This window comes from Oncorhynchus masou, chromosome 3 (genome assembly GCF_036934945.1).
Source record: "Oncorhynchus masou masou isolate Uvic2021 chromosome 3, UVic_Omas_1.1, whole genome shotgun sequence".
Taxonomy (NCBI): Eukaryota; Metazoa; Chordata; class Actinopteri; order Salmoniformes; family Salmonidae; genus Oncorhynchus; species Oncorhynchus masou.
In genome coordinates, this window is record NC_088214.1 from 42,604,563 (window position 1) to 42,627,119 (window position 22,557).

A 22,557-nucleotide genomic window follows, 5' to 3' on the forward strand; every position below is an offset into this window, starting at 1 on the left:
CACTTGATATTAAAGATGTGTTGCCTAAACTTGGCGAGCCTTTCTTGAAACTGACTGACCAGTTTCTGGTATTTTGACCCTCTTCACGATTTTCATGGAGCACTTCTCTTCATCTTTTTGGATCTTCTCCAAGGTCCATTATGTCAGAGGAACTTCTACATTTCCAGGAGTTTTCAGAGTTGGATGATTGGTGACGAAGCAATCCTTACATTCACATAGCTTCGATTTCAGGTCACACATACTTGAGTCGACCAAGGTTTTTGGTGGACACAAGCCCAAGTCTGTGAAGATAATTTGCCATGAACTGTAAATTCTCATGGGATTTGCACTGACAAGTTTCACGATCAGTGTCATTGGGTGTAACAACCCGAAATGGCCTAAGGCGGCAGAAGGAGGTATAGGACAACTGACCTAGTTCCTCAGACAGGAATTTCCTGTGCAGTTTCTTCATTGTGTCAGTCAGAAGCCTCTTCTGCATTTTGTTTTTTACTCCTGTGATGGTTTGTTTGCGGCCGATTGTTATACGACTTACATCATCACGGAGGAAGAAATCCTTCACTTTCCTTTCGATTTCTGCTTCCCTTCCTCGTAATAAAGAACAAAGATCCCCTTCCAACTTCGCTGTCTTATTTGTAAAGCCCAACACCGTCTGGGCATTATGGATGAAACAGTTACCGGTTTCACGATAAACCAGGGTAAAATTCCCGACGGTTAGTATTACCGTTTCAAATTGTAGTTATCATTAAAACCGTGTTTGATTACCGTGGTTTGAAAAACTCATGGTAAATACTGTCCAGCATCAACCAAAATTAGCAACAGTCTGATGCAGGCTCAGCATGCAATGTGGGTTTTGTCTTGTGTGAAAACATGGAGGAAGGCAGTGACAGCGCTCGGGAGATTTTTCAGCCTTCTAAGAGAACCAAATCTGAAGTGTGGTCGTATTTTGGGTTTTACAAGCGTGCCCGAGGGAAACTTAATCAAAGATGGTCACCCTGTCTGCCGAACATGCAAAAGAAAATCTCTGTGAAAAGGGGTTAGGGTTAGGGTTAGGGTTTCAAATCTCTTGAGTCAATTTTGTGACCACCTCCCATTACTTTATAGAGAATGTAAGGTAAGTTAACTTTTAGCTCAATGTATGATGTGGGGACTTCGGAATGGGGGAAAATGTCATGGTTTGTCTGTATAATAGCTTGTCAATAATGTAAACTAAAGCTTTCAGTGTTACCTACTCTTGAAAAAACACTACACGTTGTTCTGCTGCTATATGCATCGTGTCTGCAGACTCTATTTGCCCATTGCACACGATAACACGCTTTGTAGTTTAGTCACCCAACCAACATATTTTGTTTATTTACATATGGTTGTATTGTTCTTACATGCACATTACTTTACTTGTGTTGCTTTTATATGCACATTTGATTTGCTTACTTAATAACCTCTTGGTGTTAGGGGGCAGTATTTACATTTTTTGAAGAAAAAAAAAACGTTCCAGTTTTGAAAGGGATATTTTGTCAGGAAAAGATGCTAGAATATGCATATAATTGACAGCTTTGGATAGAAAACACCCTAACGTTTCCAAAACTGTAAAGATATTGTTTGTGAGTATAACAGAACTGATGTTGCAGGCGAAAGCCTGAGAAAAATCCAATCCACCACAGCAAACCTGCCAAGAGGTGGCCGCCCACCAAAACTCACGGACCAGGCAAGGAGGGCATTAATCAGAGAGGCAACAAAGAGACCAACGATAACCCTGAAGGAGCTGCAAAACTCCACAGTGGAGATTGGAGTATCTGTCCATAGGACCACTTTAAACCATACGCTCCACAGAGCTCGGCTTTACGGAAGAGTGGCCAGAAAAAAGCCCTTGCTTAAAGAAAAAAAATAAGCAAACATGTTTGGTGTTCGCCAAAAGGCACGTGGGAGGCTCCCCAAACATATGGAAGAAGGTACTCTGGTCAGATGAGACTAAAATGGAGATTTTTGGTCAACAAGGAAAATGCTATGTCTGGCGCAAACCCAACACCTCTCATCGCCCCGAGAACACCACTCTCACAGTGAAGCATGGTGGTGGCAGCATCATGCTGTGGGGATGTTTTTCATCGGCAGGTACTGGGAAACTGGTCAGAATTGAAGGAATGCTGGGTGGCGCTAAATACAGAGAAATTCTTGAGGGAAACCTGTTTCAGTCGTCCAGAGATTTGAGATTGGGACAGAGGTTCACCTTCCAGCAGGACAATGACCCTAAGCATACTGCTAAAGCAACACTTGAGTGGTTTAAGGGGAAACATTTAAATGTCTTCGAATGGCCTAGTCAAAGCCCAGACCTCAATCTAATTGAGGATCTGTGGTATGACTTAAAGAATGCTGTACACCAGCGGAACCCATCCAACTTGAAGGAGCAGTTTTGCCTTGAAGAATGGGCAAAAATCCCAGTGGCTAGATGTGCCAAGCTTATAGAGACATACCCCGAGAGACTTGCAGCTGTAATTGCTGCAAAAGGTGGCTCTACAAAGTATTGACTTTGGGGGGGGTGAATAGTTAAGCACGCTCAAGTTTTCTGTTTTTTTTGTCTTATTTTTATTGTTACACAATAGCAAATATTTTGCATCTTCAGAGTGGTAGGCATGGTGTGTAAATCAAATTATACAAACCCCCCAAAAGTCCATTTTAATTCCAAGTTGTAAGGCAACAAAAGAGGAAAAATATATGTAGATGTGTATAATGTTATATGTAGATGTGTGTAATGGTATATGTAGATGTGTATAATGTTATATGTAGATGTGTGTAATGGTATATGTAGATGTGTATAATGTTATTTGTAGATGTGTATAACGTTATATGTAGATGAGTATAATGTTATATGTAGATGAGTATAATGTTATATGTAGATGAGTATAACGTTATATGTAGATGAGTATAATGTTATATGTAGATGAGTATAATGTTATATGTAGATGTGTATAATGTTATATGTAGATGAGTATAATGTTATATGTAGATGAGTATAATGTTATATGTAGATGAGTATAATGTTATATGTAGATGTGTATAATGTTATATGTAGATGAGTATAATGTTATATGTAGATGAGTATAATGTTATATGTAGATGTGTATAATGTTATATGTAGATGTGTATAATGTTATATGTAGATGTGTATAACGTTATATGTAGATGAGTATAACGTTATATGTAGATGAGTATAATGTTATATGTAGATGTGTATAATGTTATATGTAGATGAGTATAATGTTATATGTAGATGAGTATAATGTTATATGTAGATGTGTATAATGTTATATGTAGATGTGTATAATGTTATATGTAGATGAGTATAATGTTATATGTAGATGTGTGTAATGTTATATGTAGATGTGTATAATGTTATATGTAGATGTGTATAATGTAGATGTGTATAATGTTATATGTAGATGAGTATAATGTTATATGTAGATGTGTATAATGTTATATGTAGATGTGTATAATGTTATATGTAGATGTGTATAATGTTATATGTAGATGAGTATAATGTTATATGTAGATGTGTATAATGTTATATGTAGATGTGTATAATGTTATATGTAGATGAGTATAATGTTATATGTAGATGTGTATAATGTTATGTAGATGAGTGTAATGTTATATGTAGATGTGTATAATGTTATATGTAGATGTGTATAATGTTATATGTAGATGTGTGTAGTGTTTTGTTGGAAAGATGTGACAATCTTAACCCAGCCTCATATGGTAATAGATACATGACACAGATAATTTCCTTTGTCTTTACTTTCTCTTTATGAGATGAGTATTAAGGTATGTGTGGAAATGTATTCATGATCTGGAACTAAAGTTGCTGTTCTGTTTGTTTATGGATGTAATATTGTCAAGGGAAAACCTCTGCTTGTAAATGTGTGGGCAGGCTGTGGAGGTGAAGGCAGTCTTTTGCTCCCTCATCTGTGCTTCTTCCTCCCTCACCTCCTCTGCCGCACACTCACAGTGTGTGTGTGAGGGGAAATGAGCAGGAGGTAGTAGCAACCAAGGCAACAGATACTCACAAGCAGAGCATTCACACGCTCTGGACAGAGTGAGGCTCATACACTAACACACAGCTTAACTGGCAGCTGCTGCCACTGCTCCTGAAAGTAGAGTGTGTGTGTGTGACTACACCCTCATCACTCCAGGGAGAGGTACATTGAAATACTTCCAGAGCTATTACAAGGAGAGAATCTGTACAGGAGGGGAGAGAGCGAGAGAACTCAATTCACTGAACTCAACAGGAGGTGGTTGTTATTAGGCTACTGGGACTACTTCTTCTTACAACTAGTCACTTGGATACATAGCAGCAGCATTGATACTTTCTCTCAGCGGTAAGTGGCATGGTGTGCTCAGCAAGGATTCTTTCAAGTGTGAGATCTATTTATACGACCTGTGACTTTGGAGCTACGCTGACAGACAAGGCTCACTTTCACAGAAGCTGGTTTTAGACGGAGTTAATTGTGTGAGTAAGGAACTCACCGGGTTTGAACTTGCGCTTCCATGAAGAATTTCAATAGTTGAGAAGCTGTTTCTTTCTTACCATTTTAATTTGAAACAATAATATCATCAAAACCATTAATATTATCAAAAATGATTAGCAGAATCTGTTTAAACTGTTTCAGGATGTATACTGAGGATTGTACCGAGGCCAAACTATGTCCGTTTCATTTTATTGGAGTAAGAAATATTAATGGTAAATAAGTTGATTTGAAGTTGGTTGTCATGTGAGCAACTGAACAATTAGCTTCAGTGTTTTTCAGGGGTTTTTTGTTGCCTTTTTGTGCTGTCTTAGAGTGTATCACATTGCAGGAATATTTTATCGAGTGTTGAAGACAAGGTGACCAATTCAATTGGAATTAACACAGTTGGCAGTGGATGTGGAGCACCTGTCAGCCCGGCATAGTGATGCCTCTTTAAGACAGGTCTCATGCCGAGGCAATTTAGTAACACAGTTTGCTTTGTTGATCTTTACCGGTACCTTGCTGGCCCATATTGACTCCAATGCTTCCCACAGTTGTGTCAAGTTGGCTGGATGTCCTTTGGGTGGTGCACCATTCTTGATAAACACAGGAAACTGTTGAGCGTGAAATACCCAGCAGCGTTGCAGTTTGACACACTCAAAACCGGTGTCTACTCCGTTCAAAGGCACTTCAATCTTTTATCTTCCCATTCACTCTTTGAATGGCACATATACACAATCCATGTCTCAAGACTTTTTAAAAATCCTCCTTTAACCGGTCTCCTCCCCTTCATCTACACTGATTGAAGTGGATTCAACAGGTGAAATCAATAAGGGATCATACCTGTATTCACCTACGATCCTAATGTTTTGTACACTCTATTTCCGTAATGTGAGGTTGGAATAATACTGTGAGAATTATGATAATGCCCTTTTAGCGTAAGAGCTGTTTAAAAAGATCACCTGAAATGTCTGCCTGTTTTGGTGGGATGGACCTTTGGCCTGCCTGTAAATTAGTTAATAGACCAATAAGAAAGACCTCTCTGCCAATAACAGCTAGTTTTTAGTATTCCCCACTCAGACCACTCCCAGACAGTCCTAGCTAAATTCATGACTGAGAAATTGGTCTTTGCTAAGAAGCTGTTTCTTTCTTACCATTTTAATTTAAACCAATCACAGTACGGCACTTCATTGTTATTGAGAAATGATTTGATATTGAGATAAAAAAACAAACATCTGCAATTGACCTTTAACATCAAACCCAAGGCAATACTGATATTTCCTGAACAACATGTTTGAGTGAACAGGATCCATCTGCGCAACAAATCACAGGGTTGCATTTACTTGAAAGGTTAAAGAAAGGAAGTAGCTTAAGTAAAGGTAAGGACATACCACATATTACAAACCGCACACACACATCTATGAGGGAAATCATATTTGACTTCCAACAGCTGCCAAACAAAACCTGTTGAACAAGTTAATGGCAGACGTCAATGATGAGACTTGAGGTGAGGCACACCTTGGTCTTTGTTAGATTGTTAGGCCATGGCACCATCTCCGGGAAAGCCAATAAAAAACCTTATCTTTTTAACAGAGTACCTAAGTGCCTTGGCAGTATACTCAATATGTCTTATGTCAAAGACGCTAGTACACACACAATTACATGGCGCGCAATACATCGTAGTAACACAACGTTGACTGCTATTCAGAGTCGCATATTAAAATATTGACTTGTTACATTCATTTAGCAATGAATAATGACACCTCATTTCATATACAGTTAGCTGTTGTGAGAGTGGAGTGGTGTGCTTGAACTTTCCATTCCCGATAAACTCCAGTTTTAGCTCAACTAGAACATTTGCAGACACTTTTCTCGTCCAAAAAGCTGGCTAAACATATCAAAGCTCACAGAGGTGGTAGTGAAAGAACACAAAAAAAAACATTTTCTTGAGCCATTGTCTGAACACTCTGAACATTGTCTAAACAGTTCATTACATCTAAACACGGACTCATCCAGGCATGGGCTTTACTGTAACACACAAACAGTCAACATTCTCATTAATACATGAGGGTTTCTGAAAGTTTTTTTGAGGTTCGACAAATCCGCATTGCCTCATCTCACATTTATTCGAAGGCTGACACATTTCTCAGGCAGAGAGAGAGAGAGAGAGAGAGAACTATGAAGAGAGAAGGATAGAACGAGAGAGATTCTGAGTGAGTGACCCCATTAGGAAGAGGCAGGCTAATGATGTTTAAAAAGCTCTCGGGGCGCGACAGCCCGGTGGTTTGCCTGGATTCCCAAGCCCATCCATGATCCCCCCCCCTTGGTTTTTACCCAGGCCAAATGGGCGGAACAGCCTATTCTCATCCACGCTCTCATTGTGCTCCCAGAGCTATTCTGATGCCCTCCATTGTGTGCCATACACTTTCCACGGCTCTCAGCGGTTTTGGTGGGTCCACATCTTAAACCCCTCCATTATGGGAGAACCCCCAGTGCCACATTTGGCTGTGCTGGCTTTTATCATTCACCGGCCACACGTTTGACTTCTCAGCTAATGTCACACAAACACACAGCAGGAAGTCAGAGAAGAGGAACAAAACAGAAGTACTTCTTTTTATGGTATGAAACTGCTTTAGTTTGAATGACAAGCCTATAGATTTCAAACAGGTACAAAAATAGCATAGGAGGCTGCTGAGGGGGGGGGGGGGTTCATAGTAGTGGCCAGAACAAAGCTAACATATCGAAACATGACTACGGTCCAAACACTTTAAAAGACACACCCTATGCCCTCAAATTAAGTGGAAACTTCTGATGACATATCATGACGTCTGATGAGTAATACACTTGCAGGGCGAGGGAGGAAGGAATGATTTTTAAATGGACCATCCTCAGGCTGAAATTTGTCACTCGTTCATCCCGCGATGATTGTGTTTTCAGCCATCGGTAGCTTGTGGTTGATGTATATGCACTACAGTCAATTATGATTCCATGTCTACTTATGTATATATATATATATATACACACATTTATTAATATATATATACATTTATTAATATACACCTACCGTATGATAGCTAGCAAATTAATTAGCTAGCTAATGTTAGCCTGCCTAGCTGGAACTTCTGAAGAAGGAAAATGTTTTATTTCTACAATTTCCAAAAGCTAACCAAACAAAAACATTTACTTTTTACCAGACCTGTTTGTGCCGTCATGTGCATTAGTAGCACAATTTGTCATTTATTTGCATTCGTTTTTACTTACACTTGTATGTTGATTTTAAGTTTTCGCTGACTTTTCTTAGTGGATGTACAATCGTCCCGAAATTAATTAAAGGGAGTTTCAGGCCCCAGAGTGAACATTACTGTATACTCGCAAAGCCGAAAAATGAGGGCTGAGGCGTATACATTGCAAACTTCCCTTGCTTGGCTAATCATGGGGCGGCAGGGTAGCCTAGTGGTTAGAGCGTTAGACTAGTAACCGAAAGGTTGCAAATTTGAATCCCCGAGCTGACAAGGTACAAATCTGTTGTTCTGCCCCTGAACAGGCAGTTAACCCACTGTTCCTAAGCCGTCATTGAAATTAAGAATTTGTTCTTAACTGACTTGCCTAGTATAATAAACATTTGGACCACCCACCAAGGTGGCGATGGGGATTCCCCCAAGGGCATAAGGCGAGGGTAAGTGGATGAGGGTGTGTCTTTCAAGTGTTTGGAAGCAGCCCATGTGTTTGATATATTTGATGCCATTCCACTGATTCCGCTCCAGCCATTTACCATGAGCCCCTCCTCTCCAAATAAGATGCCACCAACTTCCTGTGATATGTAGTATACTGTATATAATATAGCATACGGTATATATTACATGGGACCGATATTAGTATTTTTAAGCACATCATGTCCACATCTTCTGAAAGTATCTCAAATTGATTGTGAAGCTCACAAAAGTCACTTATAGATGATTTGAACATCATGCTCAGAAAATGCTAATATCAGTCCCATGACTTTTAGTATTTGGTAACAGTGACAGCCACTGCCAGGGAAACTAAACCAAAGCTTGGGTTGCTGTCATACCTTGCACATAGACTGCTTACAGGGTAAGGAGACCAGTGTGTAATTCTGTAATTTGGGTGAACTATCACTCTGCATATTAACCTCTCCAGTGATGAATAATCCTTCAAAGCCCTGGCAGGTAATATTTATTACCTCAACATACACAGTGGCTGAGACATTGCCCAGTGAAACATGCCTCTGTGTGCCTGTATGACTAAAAGGACCCACAATTCATCATTATGACACTCAATTACCCTGATTAGCTGAAAAAGCATTGCGATCCGCCAAAGGGTCTCTTTCAATTATTTGTTTTGACATCTCACGTGGAAGCAGCGTTCCACGACCTCCGGCCATGTATGACCATCCTCTTCCAGGCAGCGGAGAAGGAAGAGGACGAGGAGGCAAAAGCCGCTAGGTCCTCTTCCACCCTTAGAGGGGCATTGATGGCGGATGACATATACACTGTATTCTCTCATTGATGTCTGTAAACAGGCAGTGTGCCATGGGAGAAAGCCTTGTGGCTCAATCTGTCCAGCCTGTTGGACAACGAGAAAGCAGATTTCCTTGGCGCTTCTGCCGCAAGGTCCGGCTGTCGCTGCCATGCGGCAGAAGCCTTAAACTTCTCCCTGCCCTATAGAATCGTGAATGGGTATGCCGGGTAGCCACAAGCGAAAGCTTCACTTCAGGGAGAGGGCAAATTCACTGAAACCAGGGCGTTCCGCGACACAGTGGGATCTCCAAATAGGGGCCGACAGTGGGGAAAACGGCATTTCGCTGCAGCCGCATCGAGGTCCCTCCCAGTTGATTCCCCTGCTACGAAGGGGCACCTCCCCTATGAGGGAGAGACGTCTCTGCTCCTAAAGAGACCCATTCTCATGCATTAGCTCTCAAGAAAGGTCGGAGGGAATTCACTATACCCCCGAGTGCTCTCCGTGCCATGGCGCTCCCCCCCGGCTCTAGTTGTAGCAGCTGGGGCAGGAAGACTAATTGTCAGTTGCCACCAAGCACTTTCCCCTTGTTCCAGTGTGTCAACACTGCCCTTCTAAATAAAAAAAACTCTGCTGTCTCCAGGCGAGATGCTAAGTACACAAAGCAAAAATACAATGAAAAGGACTCGCTCCATCTCCACCAGAGGGCGCTCCAGCAGGGAACTGGTGTGCATGTGAAGTACAGCCGTGCGTCTGAGTCTGATCCACAGTTACGAAGAGGTGCAGACTGCAATTCTCTCTGAGACCACTAGTTTTCAACTGAATTTTGGAATCAGTAGCGACTGGCGACTCGGCACACATAATAAAGCAGGAAATCTTCTCTTTATTAAGCAAAGGGCCTATCAGGGCGATAGCAGTAGCAGAGAGCCACCTCGGCTTCTACTTCCTGGTACTTCCTGCTTCCCAAGAAATGGGGAGGGTTTTGCTCCATTCTGGACCTCTGTGTCCTCGACAGCTATTTGACGAAATTCACATTCCGTCTGCTTACAGAGGTACGATCTTAATTCGAGCCAGTTTGCTCAGCAATAAAATATTATTTTGGAGGAGTTGATACATTTTTAGTTAGTGGAAATTACAAACTTTCGGAGCCTTTTTAAAGCCTGAATTTAAAAAGGCTTCTAAAGTTTGAATTTCCTGATGTACAGGAAAATTCTCAGCAACACGGTCACCAGGTGTACAGTGTTTCCTCTGACACATTGGTACGGCTGGCTTCCAGATTAAGCGGGCATTGTGGGTTGGGACAGGACTGTAACTACCAATTGGATACCATGAAAATTGGGGAGAAAAAGGGGTAAAAAAACAAAAAAAAAAACAAAAAGAGTGATCAAATTAAGATTCTACATGTGTGCGTTCAACGTGCTGTCTCTATTCGTCCAGGCGACTGGTTTACCTCGGTGAACCTACAGGTTTCTGAGGCTAGCGCTGACTTCCTGAACGTTCAGAATGTGTGCAGAGGTAGCGCTCACACCCTTGAGAAACAAGGGGCTGAGTCTCCACCTACATAGACAATTACCTGCTTTGCTCCCCAACACGGGGACAAGCGGAACAAGACACAACTTCTCTGGTAAACCAACCTCACCGAGCTAGGGTTCCAGATCATTCAGAAAAATAGCTGCTTGGTGCTATCACAGAGAATAGAATACCTAGGCTTAATGCTGGATTCTCTCTCTTGGAAGACCGCATCATGTCCCTTTGACAGTGCCTCTCCCGGTTCCACAACGTGTGTTCAAGATTTGCCTCCAAGTGCTGGGGTTGATGGCATCCACCATCTCCGTAGTATCTCTTGGTCTACTGAGGATGAGAGACTTCCAGCGCTGAGTGTTAGTCCCAAACCTGTGTACACGGCTTCAGCTCAATTGCCAGATAAAGGTCACTTCCATGTGTCTCTTGGCTCTCTGTCACTGGAAAAAAAAACTTGATCTTTGTTCCTGGCACTCCCCTAGGGTAGATAGTGGTGAAGACAGATGCATCACTCAAGGGCTGGGACACAGGGAAATGCAATAAAATGAGTTTAGTCTCCACAACTCAGCATTTCTCACATAAATGACATTGAAATGTTGATAGTGCTTTTTTCACTGAAACACTTTCGACTCTCCCTTTGGAATTGTCTTGATCAGAACGGACAATACGACTGTAGTGGCATACATCAACCCGCCAGAGTGGCACTCGCTCCCTGTGTTTAAACAGACTATCCGTCAGGATTATCCTGTGAAGCAGCGCACACTTAGACTTAGAGACTCATGTCGTACCAAACACAGGCACAGACTTCTTTTCCAGAGGGAGTCCCAATCTAGGGGATGGAGACTTCTCCCCCAAGTGGTGAAACAGATCTGGGAAAGATACGGTCAAGCATTCGTAGGTATAAAGTTTGTGCCTATTCCATAAGATCGGTCTTGTGAAAGCTGCCTTTTTCTACACGAGAAGAACTGGACAAGGAAATCCTCATGAAATTGTATGTAAAACTAATAAGTCGCCACCTTAAAAAAATGTGACTCTCACGAACCCAACCGTGTCGGTTGTTTGGCTCTACGACATCCACAAGCTTTGCGGCAGTTGTCTGAACTCTGTCGCGGACATCCTCATTTTTAAGAGGTCTTCTCACAAAACCAACTATCCAGACCGAACCGTTGGAGCTACAAACTAATATCTCACGAACACGAAGGTGTGGGTTGTTTTGCTTTACGACACACGCAGGCTTCAGGGGAGTCTTCTGAAGGTAATCCAGTACCGGGCTGTAAAAATGACAAAAAGTGCATAGGGGGTCAAATGTGCCCTGAATAATGTGATCAAACATGGTTCTAAATTTCAAATGCTTCAAAAACCTTGTTCCTAATATTTTATTTTTAGCTATTTACAAATGTGTTATTCAATGCATTTCTATGGGCTATAGCAGTAAAGGCCAAATTCAATATATATATGTATATATATATAATACCTACAGGGGTCCTAAAATGGCTAAATGATACATTTTAGATATTGCAATGCAGGGGCTTAGACCTATAGGGGTTGTAAGGTCTCTCTCTAGCCGCTATCTCGGCCTGTCATACAGGCTTCGACAAGACACCCCGTTGATGCTGCCACCACCATGTTTGACAGTGGGGATGATGTGGTCAGGGTGATGAGCTGTGTTGCTTTTACGCCAAACATAACGTTTTGCATTGTTGTCAAAAAGTTCAATTTTGGTTTCATCTGACCAGAGCACCTTCTTCCACATGTTTGGTGTGTCTCCCAGGTGGCTTGTGGCAAACTTTAAACGACACTTTTTATGGATATCTTTAAGAAATGGCTTTCTTCTCACCACTCTTCCATGAAGGCCAGATTTGTGCAATATACGACTGATTGTTGTCCTATGGACAGAGTCTCCCACCTCAGCTGTAGATCTCTGCAGTTCATCCAGAGTGATCATGGGCCTCTTGGCTGCATCTCTGATCAGTCTTCTCCTTGTATGAGCTGAAAGTTTAGAGGGACGGCCAGGTCTTGGTAGATTTGCAGTGGTCTGATACTCCTTCCATTTCAATATTATCGCTTGCAACAGTGCTCCTTGGGAAGTTTAAAGCTTGGGAAATCTTTTTGTATCCAAATCCGGCTTTAAACTTCTTCACAATAGTATCTCGGACCTGCCTGGTGTGTTCCTTGTTCTTTATGATGCTCTCTGCGCTTTTAACGGACCTCTGAGACTATCACAGTGCAGGTGCATTTATACGGAGACTTGATTACACACAGGTGGATTGTATTTATCATCATTAGTCATTTAGGTCAACATTGGATCATTCAGAGATCCTCACTGAACTAACTTCTGGAGAGAGTTTGCTGCACTGAAAGTAAAGGGGCTGAATAATTTTGCACGCCCAATTTTTCAGTTTTTGATTTGTTAAAAAAGTGTGAAATATCCAATAGATGTCGTTCCACTTCATGATTGTGTCCCACTTGTTGTCGATTCTTCACAAAAAAATACAGTTTTATATCTTTATGTTTGAAGCCTGAAATGTGGCAAAAGGTCGCAAAGTTCAAGGGGGCCGAATACTTTCGCAAGGCACTGTATGTTGTTTCCTGTTACGTCAGGTTCCCAAGTCTTTAGTCCCGTCACAGGATTTTTCTATTGTGCTTGAGGCTATTTCACAGCTACCTTCTGAGTCACTGGACATTGTGGAGATGAAATATCTCCTTTAAGACCATGTAACTGGTCGCCCTTACCTCGACAAAGTGAGTGAGTACATGCACTGTCAGTTCACCATTAGTGTTTACAATTTGCCTGGGGCTTTTCGAAGGTTACCTTGTTACTCAACCCTGCCTTTATGCCGAAAGTTAGTGTCAATTACAATGGTCTCGCCTTGGAGCTTGTGGCTTTCTACTCCCCGCCTTTCCCTTCTATGGAAGAAGAGCGGCTATGCAGTTTGTGTCCAGTATGCGAGTTGCACATGTACTTGGATAGGACAAGAGCTTTCCCCAAGAGCGACCAACACTTTGTGTCCTGGGCACCTTTCTGCAAGGGGAGGCCCCTTTCTCATCATCCCACTAGTGAGATGTCAAATCAAATCATTGAAAGATAACTTAAGGTTACTTGTTGTAATCAAGGTTCTCTGACATTATGAGACATCTCACCACATTCCCCTACTTGCAAGAGTGTGAGGAAGTTCGGCATGCTCGAGAATGTCTCACAAACCAGGCGAGTGGCTCTTTGGTGTGGGGGGAGGGGCTCTCTCACTTGCCATTCGACCTGACGGTCTCCGACAGAAGTGTATGTTCCGTTCTTTAAGACTCTTATAAGATTCTGGGGAATCTCTCTACTGAGATGTCTCACTCATAATATCAGAGAACCGGGGTTATGTACGTAACCTTAAGTTATAGAAGCAAAAGCTAAGCTAACTATGAGTAAATATAGCAACTGTTTAACATTAAAAATGTTAAGCCTTTACATTAAGTTGCTCTTGTACCTGTGTAGTAATGTTGTTATTACTCTAGTGATAACATTGCATTAACTAACATTGTATTGAGGAGTTAAAACATTGTAGTTTCTAGATTAATTACAGAGTAAACACACAGCAGAGCAGCCTAATGGGAAATGTTTGAGAACAACCAGACCCCGTCAAAACTCTAATATTCAGTGTCAGACTCGTTGATTGATCTGTTTGTCTGGCTTACTTTAAGGAACATTTTATTGCACTTAATTGTCAACACAGAGTAAAACGTGCATTCTCTGTTCCATTTCAGAGCGATGGTCGGCAACCTGGGGATGCTGGACGAGTCCGAGCCACTATGAGGACGGATGTGTGGGAATCAGTAACAACAGGAGTGTGAGTGACTTGCCAGATAGAGGCGATGCTTTCCGGGAGGCCCTCCTGTGAATCTCCCCGAAACACGCATGACTCCTGCTCCAGGTGGGAAAACTAGGATGGAACACACACACACTGCTCTGCAAAGAGCCACAGGAACAACTACCTCAGCAGCTGCTCTTTCACACACAAAGACACGCATACCACTGTTGCCATCACCACTCTGACCTGACAGAGGAAGAACACCGGAAGGTTCCAGAATACATTTTCCAGGATGTTTGTGAATTTCCGGCGGATCCGCAAGTGCCAGTGCGTGCAGTTGATGACCACATGCCTGGTGCTGTCGGTGGTGATGGTATGCTGGGAGCAGCTGGACAGTGGCATGGTGAGCCACATCAACTCCTACTCTTACCGCTACCTGGTCAACAGCTACACTTTCATCAACAAGAGCTTCACCATCCCACGACAGGAGGCCCACATGTTCAGCAACCACCGCTACCTACTCAACCACCCGTACAAGTGTTCAGGAGAGAAGGACATTTTACTGCTTCTGCTCATAAAGTCCTCCCCGGAGAACTTCGAGAGACGACGAGCCATACGGTCGACGTGGGGCAACGAGACCTACATTCGCCAAGACCTGGGGGTGACGGTGAAGGTGATGTTTGTGCTGGGCCTTCCCACGCAGCATGAGACTGCCCAGACGTGGAGGGGGAGGAGCGGAGGCATCCAGGACAGCCTTGTCGATGAGGACCGCAGGCATGGCGACATGGTCCAGCAGGACTTTGTGGACACGTTCCACAATCTCACCCTCAAGCTTCTGCTACAGTTCCGCTGGGCTCATTTCTACTGCCCGCATGCCCGATTCCTCATGACGGCTGACAATGATATCTTCGTGCACATGCCCAACCTGGTGCGCTACCTGCAAGACACGGACAGGAAGGGCGTGACGGACTTCTGGATCGGTCACGTGCACAGAGGCGCGCCACCAATCCGCCAGAAGGAAAGCAAGTACTACGTCCCGCAAGAGCTGTACCCTTGGGCGTCATACCCGGACTACACGGCAGGGGCCGGTTACGTCGTCTCGAGAGACGTGGCGGACAAAATCTACCAGGCCTCATTGACGCTCAATGCCTCGCTGTACATTGACGATGTCTTCATGGGCATCTGTGCCAATGCCATGGGCGTGTCGCCACAGGAACACGTGTACTTCTCAGGCGAAGGCAAGGCGCCCTACCACTTGTGCATCTACGACAAGATGATGACATCGCACGGCCATGTGGCCGACATTTATGAGCTCTGGGAAGCCGCCACAAACCCGGAGGTCAAAAGGGTCACATCGGGACTTTTTGGGAGGTTGTACTGCACGGCAGTGAAACTCACCCTTCTGTGCAGACCCTACTTCTTCAACACCTACCCCTGCAAGGCAGCCTTGTTGTAGTACTGTAAACTTACTCTGTTTGGTCCAAAACGGAGTGCGGGATCATTTTGCTTTCATCACTCCCATTATTTTAAAAGACTGAGGAGGGAAGGGGGGTAGAGAAACGTGTTTTGTGTTAATGGAGGGAGAAACGCATGAGTCATATCTATTGCTGTAAATGTGGGTTTTACATTAACCATCTATCTATATGGTTTTACAGTAACTGTCTATCTATATGGTTTCACAGCAACTGTCTATCTATATGGCTGGCAGTGGTCCAGTTCTTGCTAGCTTTAAGATGTATTGAATAGTCCCACCTCTCTGGGAGGGTAGAGACTGAATGTGATGAACAACAGATGCTTCCCAAGGAGATACTGTCCAGACATAATGTTGAAACATAGGATTCACAGTGAATCTCTTCTCCCACTCCCCCATCTCCTTCCATTAAACTGATTGAGATAATGTTTCCCTGGCCTTGAATTCTGTTGATTATGCGGTTTAAAACTAACTGCGCATGAACACAATTGGCTCATTGTCTGTCGTTTCCCGGTAAGGTTAGCTAAGGTTAACAAGAAGACTGTTTATAACTTTATTATAACTTAACAGTCCATATGGTTGGCCGGCAGTATGAAACTGCAAGCAGTCATTTGACACTGAGGTTAATAAAGTCTTACAAACTCTGCAGTCGTAAGGTGTAAGCTGTCTGGGGTGTAGCGGTACATTAATGTGTAGCCTATGTGTGAGTTATTAGTGGTGAATAGTGACACTGACACACACTGTATAGGCTATTATGTGTGAGTGCCAAAAGTGTCTATGTTACGAGGTGCAAAATTCCACCTGCAGATTCAAAGTATTGTGCATGTCAGCTGATTGCTTATTCTTAATTAATGAATTGTTCTGTAAATTACATGAGGATGCAGGTGAAATATACGGCAGCTTTCAAGCTATTTCTTTGTATTTCATTTGGAAACCCAGCCCAAAGCATATTGGCAGCCTTTTCAACCTGTCGCAAAGTAAACAGGAAACAAACAATGGGCTTCCAGGTAGACTGAAATGTGATGCAGACTCAGGGCCAGCTCCAAGGATGAATTATTTTTAGTTATTTTTTTTGGGGGGAACTCAGACTGGGTCTCAACTTACTGTTGAAATTTGGTTGTTCATCAACAGTTGTTCTCTTGTTTTGTCAGTCACTGACAGTCACTCAATTAGCCATGTCAGCTACCAATTATTTGATTGGTAAATGAGTCTTGCCAGTTATCTAAACCTGCATTAATTATGGCCGAATACCGACCATGCACACAGAGCACGTGCCCAGGGGCCATGACCTCCAGGGGGCCCCCATTGATTTTGTTAAGGGTCAGACACACTGAGAAATCTGCTGATGGGTACTTGATGACTGCTGATGGGTACTTAGCACTTCTTCCAAGAGTGTCGGCAGTTAACTTATTGTTCCTCAAATAGAAAAGTTTTACCTCTGATTTGCTTCGTTTTGAATACTACACGCCACAAGGTGGGAGCAGTTTGTTTTGCTTGTCCCTTCTGTGGCGAATGTTGTTGCTAGCTAGCTAGCTAGAATTTGTAGTAAGCTATTGTTGACACTAACCATCTGTCGGCTCCCCACGTGGAGGTTCGTGCTTTCTAATTGGTTCAAAGTCAAATTCTCAGCCACTAACAAGCATTGTTTTTCTACAGTAGAAACAGCAGGTTCGTCGGTACCAGGTCGGTACACAGCAGGGACATCTTTTGTCCTATCAAGAGAAGTAACGGCCTCATAAGTACCTATCGGCAGTCAGAATTTTCAGTTTGTCTGTACCATTAGTCACTCTCCTTCAGATATCATTGACTTATGCCATGTCATAATGAGTAGAAGCGCATGAAATTGGCTTTAAGACTGCAAAAATGTCTCTCTGCCCCGTAGCAAAGTTAGTAGAATTGCATGACATTTTAAATAAAATAGCCAAAGTGTTTCTCCACCCCAAAATGTATAGAACTGCAGAAAACGTATCTCTGCCGTCAAGAGGGGGGCCACTAAAAACAAATGACCCGCATGGTGGGGCCACAACCAAATCTTGCTTAGGCTAGAGCCAGCCCTGTATAGACTCATTTCGTAACTAATTCACCTGGGAGAAAACAGAACAGCTCCATCCCCTTTCATGGGGTTTTCACTTCTCCATAGCACCGCACATTGACCAGCGGAGAGTGTGCGGGGGAGTGGGTGAGATGAGAGTGACACACAAGCCTCATCACACAGCTCTGGGTTGTGTTGCGGTGGACATTCTGTCTGATGGCTGTTGACATAATTTCACTTTTGTTTCAGGCAGTGGGAGTTTTTCGAGGATGTCAAATCAAATCTATTGGTCGCGTACACAGTTTGGCAGATCTTATCGCAGGTGCAGCGAATTGCTTATGTTTTTAGCTCCAACAGTGCAGCAACATCTAGCAATACAATAAGAATACATACACAATCCAAAAGTTTAAAAAATAACAAATTAAGACATATCAGAACAAGCAATATCAGAGTCCAGAATATAAATAAATATACACCGAGTATACCAAGCATTAGGACCACCTTCCTAATATATATATGCCCTCAAAATAGCCTCAATTTGTCTGGGCTTGGGCTCTACAGAGTGTTGAAAGCATTCCACAGGGAATAGCCATGTTGATTCCAATGCTTCCCACAGATGTGTCAAGTTGGCTGGATGTCCTTTGGGTGGTGGACCAATTCTTGATACACACGGGAAACTGATGAGCGTGAAAAACCCAGAAGCGTTGCAGTTCTTGACACAAACCAATGCGCCTGCCACTTACTACCATACCCTGTTCAAAGGCACTTAAATATTTTGTCTTGCCCATTCAGCCTCTCGATGGCAAACATTACACGTTTCAATTGTCTGTTTACCTGTCTCCTCCGCTTCATCTACACTGATTGACATCAATAAGGGATCATAGCTTTCACCTGGACTCACCTGATCAGTCTATGTCATGGAAAGAGCAGGTGTTCTTAATGTTTTGTACACTCAAATGTATATGTACTGTATGTGAATGGTGTGTGTATAGAAAAGGTATGTACATCAGTAGTTATATAGGATGAGCCATGACTAGAATATAGTATATACACATAAAGTGGGTAAAACAGTATGTAAACATTATTAACGTGAGCAATGTTCAATGACTTTATGTACATAGGGCAGCAGTCTCTAAGGCTCAGGGCAGGGTACCGAGCATAGGCCGGCTAGTGATGACTGTTCAACAGTCAGAGGGCCTGGAGACAGAAGCTGTTTATCAGTCTCTCGGTCCCAGCTTTGATGCATCTGTACTGTCTCCGCCTCCTAGATGGAAACGGGGTGGCTCAGGAGATTGAGGTCCTTGATGATCCGATTGGCCTTCCTTTGACACCAGGTGCTGTCAATGTCCTGGAGGGCAGGCAGTGTGCCCCCGATGGTGCGTTTGGCTAACCACCCTCTGGGGAACCCTGCGGTTGCGGGAGATGCAGTCGTCATACCAGGCAGGGATACAGCCCGACAGAATACTCTCAATGGTGCATCTGTATAAGTTTGTGAGAGTCTTAGGGGCCAAGCCAAATTTCTTCAGCCTGCTGAGGTTGAAGAGGAGCTGTTGTGTGACGGGACAATTTCAGGTCCTCAGTGACAGTAGCCTAAAAACTGGAGCTCTATTTCTGTTGATATAAGACATTAAAACTGGGCTTTTCAGTCTCCACAATAACAATCTACAATCGTTTTGAGTGAGTGCATTTCTGATATGTGGCTTGAGTAAGATAAGTGGTTGAATTGTACAAAAATAATAAAATAAATGTAACCCTTATGTACACTATATTTACAAAAGTATTTGCACACCCCTTCAAATTAGTGGATTCGTCTATTTCAGCCACAGCCGTTGTGTAGAAAAATCAATCACACAGCCATGCAATCTCCAGGAACAAACATTGGCAGGAGAGTGGCCTTACTGAAGAGCTCAGTGACTTCCAAAGTGGCACAGTCATAGGATTCCGCCTTTCCAACAAGTCAGTTTGTCCTTTCTGCCCTGCTAGAGCTGCCCCTCACAGAACGGGACCTCCGAGTGCGTAAAAAATTGTACTTGTGCTGACGTTGCTTCCAGAGGCCGTTTGGAACTCTGTAGTGAGTGTTGCAACTGAGGACAGGCGATTTTTACACACCGCACAGCACTTGGCGGTCCGGTTCTGTGAGCTTATGTGACTTACCACGTCGGGGCTGAGCCGTTGTTGCTCCAAGATGATTTCAATTCACAATCACAGCACTTAAAGTTGACAGGGCCGTTCTAGCAGGGCGGACATTTGAGAAACTGACTTGTTGCAAAGGTGGCACATTGAAAGTCAGAGCTCTTCAGTACGGGCTATTCTACTGCCAATGTTTGTCTAAAAAGATTGCATGTCCGCGTGCTTGATTTTATACACCTGTCAGAAATGACTGTGGCTGAAATAGCCAAATCCACCAATTTGAAGGGGTGTCCACATACTTTTATATAGTGTATATCCCTCGCACCCATTTTCTCTTGAGCCGTTTTCCTTTTGTGTGTTTTCTATGCCTGATGGCCCACCACTCGTGCTGAAAGAGGTGCGTAGGGATATCTTTGAGATTAGCCGCTCTCCAAACATTGGGCCTGTTTCCAAGGCAACGCCATAGAAAATAATTCACTCAAATGGTTCAAAGAGGAGCACAAAACAGGCTCCAACAACCTAACTCCAACGATTCATAGCCACTATACTGGACATTTAGCTTTAACATTCATCTTGCCCTTGGGTTGCTATTGTAACGTCCTGTTCAGAATGACAAAACTACCCAAACATAATCCTTTTAGTTGGTTGTCGCTTTAAGATTGTAGCTTTACAATAATCAACATTGTATTTCCATGTTTCTTTCCAGTCCTCCAGAAGACTGGCTTCTCTGCAAGGAAAACCGGGCCAAGCAGGATCAGACACTCTGAAGTCATCTAAATATCCAATATGAGTTAATAGATTTTTCTCCTCCCTCCCGAAGCGACCCTGCCAGCATAATTGCATTGACTTCTGTGAACGTGGGAGTCAAAGAACAGAGTTAATGTGCTAAAAATAAATGCACATATCATAGCCAATTACGCATTCACTGAGCTGCTCAGTGCCCCTGAGGCAGACTATAATTATAACTAACCTGCCTGCCTCAGACCTATACACATGCACAAAGAGATGGATAATTGATTTGTATGATATGTGTTAGTTTGTCGATGTCCATCATCTATTTCATATGATATGAATTGTAATTTGTACAATATGTTACTAATTTGCAAGACGTGCATGTTACGAATTCCAATTAGTTGTGGCGAATGTCAGCTAGACAAGGGGTTAAGGTTAGGATTTAGGTTAAATTTCAGCTAAAAGGATTAAGGTTAGCTAACATGCCAAGTAGTTTCAAAGTTGCTAAATAGCTCAAATTGTCAGTGATGACATTCGAACATGCTACTTTTGGATCGCTAGATGTTCATGTTACATGCCCGATCAACCACCCTCTTGTTTTTGCCTTAATTAACCTTCAGTCTCATATCACCATATCAAAACATACTAACTCGACTGTCCTGAATTCAAGTATGTCCCAGATTTGAGACCAGTCTGAGTATATCAATAATCTCTGAGTAAACAGTCCATGTAGGCCCTTTGTGTTGTGACATACAGATGTGTCTATGCTCCCATATGCAATGTTTACTAAAGCATGGCACCTGTAGGTCTACAAGTACTCAATAGTTATCCATTGACCAATCGCTTAGTCTAATCATAAAGAGAAACCATTTGTCCACCAAGATACAATTTTGGAAATCATTAGCTGGAAACTCCACTAGCAGCCTTCTGCAACAATATCCTAATACTCAGTGAGCATAGACATCTACTGGTTGTTCTTGATTGGTGAAATAGGACACAAAGCTTCTCCACAATATATGCTGGCTTTGATCCACTAGGTGGCAATATTGAGCTGAGAAAGGCCTCCGTTCTGTATGGCACAGCAAAAGATGCTGAACTGACATGAACCTAAGGGTGTTTTTACATATAGTCCTCTTTAAAATAACCGATCTCAGTCCTCTTTAAAGTGGGGTCAAAAAGAACCAAAATAACTCAGTTCTCTTTTGTATTCACACTGCCCTTGCTTTTGAATGAGTCGGCAACTCTTTTGCCTGTTCACTTCACCCATTTTGTGGACCGAATCCTTTAGAAAGGAATCAAGATCTTTTCCCAAAATGCACTCTGGGTTTTTACAAAGTGCAAGACTACACATTCAATCAGAATGTGTTAATCGGACAGCTAGATACATTTTGGAAGCTAATAGATTGCTATTAAATTGAAATATGGGACATGAATTGTTAATAGTATCTTCTGATTACATGTGCATTTTATTGCTAACTGAATAAATAGTAATAAACTACATATCAAATAACACCGTAATTATATTGTACACCCAAGTTAGGCTACTGCGCATTTAAGAGAGAGAATAGATTTTGTATGTTGATGTCACCAAATATGTCATCTTCCCACACTCAAGCAACAGCTTCAGAAGCTCTTAGTTCAGATTCTTTGTTTGCAATGTATAAGCTAAAAACCTGTGTCCTTGACAATCGCTAATCAATATCCAAAAAACAAACAGCACAACCGTCAAAATCTTCTTTTGTGGCACCAATGCGAGAGGTTGTCAGGGGAAACGGTGTTGCATTAGTCTAGTGTGTGGTGTGGGAATCATGACAAGCAAACCTGGGGAGCTTTGTGTTCACATTGCCCCAGGATTTAAGAGAACCGATCTCAGACCACCGCATGGTCCCAGTTTGGTTTGTTTCA

The 22,557-nt window shown here is 42.7% G+C and overlaps 1 protein-coding gene and 1 pseudogene across 2 annotated transcripts; one reads left to right on the forward strand and one right to left on the reverse strand.

Annotated features, from left to right (window-relative positions):
- Positions 1–9,001, reverse strand: part of LOC135507378 (E3 ubiquitin-protein ligase TRIM39-like) — a 31,268-nt pseudogene extending 22,267 nt beyond the window's left edge.
- Positions 3,991–16,669, forward strand: LOC135517263 (lactosylceramide 1,3-N-acetyl-beta-D-glucosaminyltransferase A-like). Of its 2 annotated transcripts, none has more exons than XM_064941407.1 (2): positions 3,991–4,367; positions 14,244–16,669. In XM_064941407.1, exon 2 carries the CDS (start codon positions 14,580–14,582, stop codon positions 15,741–15,743), a length of 1,164 nt encoding a protein of 387 aa, XP_064797479.1. In that variant the 5' UTR covers positions 3,991–4,367; positions 14,244–14,579; the 3' UTR covers positions 15,744–16,669. The 2 variants fall into 2 exon arrangements, with proteins under 2 accessions (XP_064797479.1, XP_064797487.1); XM_064941415.1 differs by lacking the exon at positions 3,991–4,367 and adding an exon at positions 4,384–4,498.
- Positions 16,670–22,557: the final 5,888 nt, after the last annotated feature.